The sequence below is a fragment of the Eucalyptus grandis genome, chromosome 5 (assembly GCF_016545825.1).
Source record: "Eucalyptus grandis isolate ANBG69807.140 chromosome 5, ASM1654582v1, whole genome shotgun sequence".
NCBI classification, from domain to species: Eukaryota; Viridiplantae; Streptophyta; class Magnoliopsida; order Myrtales; family Myrtaceae; genus Eucalyptus; species Eucalyptus grandis.
Window position 1 is genome coordinate 8,411,090 of NC_052616.1, and position 6,163 is coordinate 8,417,252.

The 6,163-nt window shown below is 39.1% G+C and overlaps 1 protein-coding gene and 1 pseudogene across 1 annotated transcript; both read left to right on the top strand.

The window, feature by feature from the left end:
• Positions 1-231: 231 nt before the first annotated feature.
• On the top strand, positions 232-1,263 carry LOC104443848 (annotated as a pseudogene).
• Positions 1,264-5,347: 4,084 nt separating this feature from the next.
• Positions 5,348-6,157, top strand: LOC104430202 (heavy metal-associated isoprenylated plant protein 39; the record flags this gene model as incomplete). The annotated part of the gene is made up of 3 exons (XM_039312241.1): positions 5,348-5,613; positions 5,805-5,880; positions 6,012-6,157. Coding segments are annotated over exons 1-3 (228 nt in total), but the record flags the coding sequence as incomplete, so codon positions are not given.
• Positions 6,158-6,163: the final 6 nt, after the last annotated feature.

Here is a 6,163-nt window from a genome sequence, read left to right on the forward strand (position 1 = left end):
CTTGAAAAGTCCCCGAGTCGCGAGGGGCAACTCGCCCCTCTCTCTCTCTCTCTCATATTATAAAGTCGCCCCCACACTCTGTTTTCTGAGAAACCGCGTGGCTCTTTCCCTCAACTCATTGACTTGATCTTTTTCGTCTCCCAATTCTGTACTGGTCAATGCTCTGTCCTTTGTTCTCCGCATCGCGTCCTCCGAGAAACTTCTTTTCACAAACTCCTCTCCTGCTTGCCACTCTATATAAAGCATCCCCTTTCGTCTACCACGATACGTGCACACACTCAGTTTTTACTTTGCTCTGAGTGTCCTTCGAGTGTTTTTAGCTTCCAAATCAAAAGTTAGAGCAGACGCCAATCTCAGTACTTGAAGCCCAAGAGACATGAAGGTGAGATTTCTTTTAAGTCCTTCAACAAGTTATCTTCTTTGCATATTAATGTGCACGTATGAGAGATGGGGTTCTCGTTGGTACTCGCTCCTGGGCTTTCTTGAACACTTTTCTTGGCATCTCTCCGTCTCAAGCTTCGTGAGTTATTTACTCAAAATCTAACTGGGTTTTGCTTTTCTTCAACTTTTGCAGAAGTTGGTGGTGAAATTGGATCTACATGATGACAGAGACCGGAGCAAGGCCATGCGAGTAGTTTCTGGTTTTGAAGGTACTGGCTCTCTCCCTCTCTGTTTTTTCCCTTCATTCTCTCACCGAATGTTCAAATCGTCACTGTAATAACTAATCATCTTGTGCTTGATATGTTCGGCTTTTCCCTAACCTTTGTCACATAATGCTTTCCAGGGATTGGGTCTCTAAGTATGGACCCGAAGGACAGCAAACTAACGGTATCTGGCGATTTCGACCCAGTCAAGGTGGTGAACAAACTGAGGAAATCTTGGCATACAGATATCGTGAGTGTTGGACCAGCGAAGGAAGACGATGGGAAGAAAGACGGGGCAAGAAAGAAGAGGGCAAGAAGGACGATCAAGTCGCCAATCTCGTAAAAGCCTATCAAGCATACCATTCTACGCCGGTCACATATTACTATGTGCCCCGAGAAGAGACCCCAGATTGTGTCATATGTTGAAATTCTTTGGTCTTCCAGACCGAATCAGGAATTTGTTTGTACTGGAGGCAAAAAATATATCGTCTATGCACGTCTTCTTTTTGTTTCCCAAGCCTATATTGAGTTACAAATCGAAAAGGTCAAATTTTTGGACGACTCCTTCGTGATGGAGTTGTGAAAACTTCTAAATAGATATCCTACATCCAAATTGAAATCTATCTAGTTAAATAATCTCTTTCTAATTGCTCTGGAAAAATTAGGAGATTCTCTAAAAAAATACGAGATTCTGCTTCTGGTGGCAATATGCTAGGAAGGTGGTGGTCCCGCTTATGGGTTCAAATCAATATGTTCTAAAAAGAAATATTTGAATATCAATCTCATTGATCTCATAAGTATCATGACAAATCCCATCTATTGAATCGGCGAGGCATCTAAGTCATAAAAGTAAAGAAATCTTTTACATTGAATCACTTTGTTGTACTGACCAATGAATATTTTCATCACCTTTTGCTTCGATCTTTTACATTGTTCCTAGACACATTGATGCCTACATGCTCTTTCACCAACATCCTAAACTCAATACTCTTGATCTCGAGCATCAACTTGATCAGATCGAAGAAGTGCTTTGACAACTATGCACTTGTTACTCTTTTTTTTCAAAATTAATAGAACAAGTATGTTCTTTTTAGTAAGCCATAATCTGGAAGGACCCACTCCTACTAACGTACTCGCCATAAATTTTTCATGAACAATTTTGTTGCGAATACCTAGCTCTTACAAAGGCCTTAGTGTTTTTGATGAACTCAATATTCCTCTCTACAACAATAGAGTTCTTTAGTATAACTTTCTAAAATTGTTTTGCATCTTAGAAATTCATATCCATTGACAAAGTAGGAGAGACGATGGATGAATCATAGGAATGAAGTTTACATTTTTTTCTACGTACAACTCCTTGATTTTCTTCAAACTTATCTTAGGAAGTAGCATTCTTGATGCTTTCTTTATAATCAGTCTCCTCGCCAATAACAACAACATTTGTAGATCCTTTGGCCTTGTTTAGAACTTCATCCGTCATTTGCAAAGCTGCAAACCTATCTAACAAAAACTCCATTTGCTTTTTTCTTAATTGTGCAAACTCCTCATCGTCATTATCATCACTTAATAAATTTTCAAAAGTCAACACTTTATCGTCATCATCATTGAATTTAGCTATGTCCCAATCTAATCTAGTGATGGTGACATCACCTACATTAGCATCACTTTGGTGAACGACATTTGCGCCCTTCTCCTCCCCCTCTTGTCTACTTGTTGTCCTTCATCCCTATCTTCTGTACTAGTTTGAATACTATCTCCCATTTTTCCTACTTGAGTGTTCTCTCTGTCATCATTTTCATTCTCAGTATCACTATTGTACTTAAACATACATTTTCACTTCTTCACAATGAAGATAATGGTATAAGACATTCCTAAAACCATTATTATCTTCTAAGCTTTTCAAACTATCTTTCAAGCTCTTTCAAGAGACACAATATAACAATTTATGTACTTTGCATGACAAATAGTTCACTATATCTCTAACAAATCTAATATATTGACAAAAATAGTGCCATCATTTCCCCTCTCATACTCCCACTCATTCTCCCCAATCACAATGTCTCCACCGTAATAAACAATGATAGCAACATAATCCTTATTTTAAGCCATTTCTGCAACCAAGAAAAAAACAATTAACTTTTGGGACCACATCACCAAAGAACAACATACAATTGCACATGGAGGTCCCACACTCTTATAGACTTTATTAAAGAAGAAAATGGAAGAAATGCACATGTAATTTATTAGAAAGAACTAACAAGATGCCCCCCCCAATAGCTACTTTGATTATCTTGTATTCCCTTAAAATATTAACCTACAAACAAAGATTCCCACGACATGCACAGGTCCTCAGGATACTCATTTCAACACTTCGAATTAAAAAAAAAATGACAGAGGTCCCCATGACAACTACTCAGAGCCCTAAAAATTGCCCTCGCACATCATATTTCACATCCGACCCCTAAAATTACCATCGCACATCATAATACCACATATGAGCCGTAAATCCTACATCACAGTAGCATAGGAGTCCTAATTTTCCCCTCGTTGAGCTCTACATTTTGAGGCCAAGCCCTAAATTACCAATCTGAACCCCTTAATCACTTTAGCACCACATTTGAGCCCTAAATCATACATCAGAATACCATCCGAGCCCTATATTTCGCGGTCAATTCCCACAATTCCCAACTACACCCTAAATTTCCCATCAAAGCCTTAGTAGATGAGTCCGAGTTCGCAGTCGTTATTTCACACCATAGGAGAAGAGGAGAAGATGACAAACCTAGGTGAGCAACGACAACAAGTGGCGATGGCGAGCGATGATGGCGAGCAATGACCGACCTTAGTGAGCATGAACAGCGATCGTGAATGGCAATAGAGAGAAAAGCATGAGTGTGAGTGTGAGTGTGAACGAAGATGGCCAAATTTGGTGCAAGCCTAAAAATAAGCTAAACCGTGTTGTTTAGTACTAAGGAAAAACAATGTTGTTTACCTTGCCCAAGCCAGCGTGGATGGGGTGATGTCATTTTTTGTTGTCCACATGTTTTTTTTTTTTTTTAAATTGTTGCCACCTCAGTAAAGCATGTCGCTGTAAAATGCCACGTTTATAATTTGGCTGAATTCTCTTGCCGTTGACACTTCCCAATTCATTTTGCTTCGATTTTGGTACTTAAGTATACATTTCCTAACTATTGACACTCAATTGTCTCTCGTACCAAGTTTTGACACTCCAGTTTCTAGCTTAATAGATCCTCTATCTATCCATATGAAGAAGAAATCATGTAACAAAGGGGATTCTTATTTATACAAATGGTACTTTGGACTTGGCACAAGTAGAAAGAAATTAACGATAATTTTTTATCTTTTAAGTTGTTCAGCCGGATTGATCGCTCAAGATCTTTGGTCTCTACCCAGACTTGATGAAAAAAATGAGATCACTACTTATGGATTCATTGAAAATGATTTTGATCTAGTTCATGGCCTATTAGAAGGAGAAGGTGCTCTAGTGAGATCCTCATGGACAGAAAAAGATTGCAGTCAGTTTGATAATCATCGAGGACATTGCTTCTTTGACCTAAACTAAGGAATCTCTTAGATATGATGCAAAATGGATTTTGTTCTATCGTTGATCAAAGATTTCTCTATGAAAAATACGAATTAGAGTTTGAAGAAAGGGAAGGAGAACGAGTCCTTGACTCGGAACAGATAGAAGATGACGTATTCAATCGAATAGTTTGGGCTCCTAAAATATGGTGCCCTTAGAGCTTTCTATTGGATTGTATCGAAAGGCCTAATTCATTGGGATTTCCTTATTGGGCAAGTTAATTTTGGGGCAGGAACTTCAAGAGAATGATTTGGACTTCTTACATAATGGAACCATGTAGTACTAGACACAAGATGAATCTTCCAAAGAGCAGTGCTTTTTTTTAATAAGCTAATTCATTTGGGACCCTACAGATCCATTTTTTTCCTATTCAAGGATCAACCCTTTGTCTCTATGTTTTCACATTGAGAAATCTTTGTAGATAAAGAGATGTCAAGTGGGCTTCTCGCATTCCAAACAAATTCCCCTACCTCTATATATAAATGCCTGTGTATCAAGAATATGCAAGAAAAACACTTTGAATTGTTGATTCATCGTCAAAGATTGTTTATTATTTAATAGTTTATTATCTAATGGATTTTGTTGTTCTAATATTTCATCATAGAGTTATCAGTATTTACCAAATCTATTCCTATCTAATGGAAGGCTATTGGATCAAATGATAAAGATACTGTTAAGAAAAAGATGGCTTTTCTCTAATCAAATGAAAATTGGATTCATGTAAAGATTTCTATCGTAAAGTCTAAAGAATTATATAGAAGGGGATGATAAGACTAGATGTGACATTTCAGCACACGAGACAGGAACGTGGAATGTAGCTATCGAGAATCAATGGCTAATTCCAAAGTCATTTTCTAGAGGGACGAGTACGAATTAGGTCCAAAACCTATTGTACAACTACAAAATCTTCAGGACAAGTTACGACGAAAAGCTTGGACCGAGTCAGTTGCCAAGAATTCAAGACTCACTGCTTGAAAAGTCCCCGAGTCGCGAGGGGCAACTCGCCCCTCTCTCTCTCTCTCTCTCTCTCTCTCATATTATAAAGTCGCCCCCACACTCTGTTTTCTGAGAAACCGCGTGGCTCTTTCCCTCAACTCATTGACTTGATCTTTTTCGTCTCCCAATTCAGTACTGGTCAATGCTCTGTCCTTTGTTCTCCGCATCGCGTCCTCCGAGAAACTTCTCCTTTTCACAAACTCCTCTCCTGCTTGCCACTCTATATAAAGCATCGCCTTTCGTCTACCACGATACGTGCACACACTCAGTTTTTACTTTGCTCTGAGTGTCCTTCGAGTGTTTTTAGCTTCCAAATCAAAAGTTAGAGCAGACCCCAATCTCAGTACTTGAAACCCAAGAGACATGAAGGTGAGATTTCTTAAAGTCCTTCAACAAGTTATCTTCTTTGCATATTAGTGTGCACTTCTGAGAGATGGGGTTCTCGATGGTACTCGCTCCTGGGCTTTCTTGAACACTTTTCTTGGCATCTCTCCGTCTCAAGCTTCGTGAGTTATTTACTCAAAATCTAACTGGGTTTTGCTTTTCTTCAACTTTTGCAGAAGTTGGTGGTGAAATTGGATCTACATGATGACAGAGACCGGAGCAAGGCCATGCGAGTAGTTTCTGGTTTTGAAGGTATTGGCTCTCTCCCTCTCTGTTTTTTCCCTTCATTCTCTCACCGAATGTTCAAATCGTCACTGTAATAACTAATCTTGTGCTTGATATGTTCGGCTTTTCCCTAACCTTTGTCACATAATGCTTTCCAGGGATTGGGTCTCTAAGTATGGACCCGAAGGACAGCAAACTAACGGTATCTGGCGATTTCGACCCAGTCAAGGTGGTGAACAAACTGAGGAAATCTTGGCATACAGATATCGTGAGTGTTGGACCAGCGAAGGAAGACGATGGGAAGAAAGAC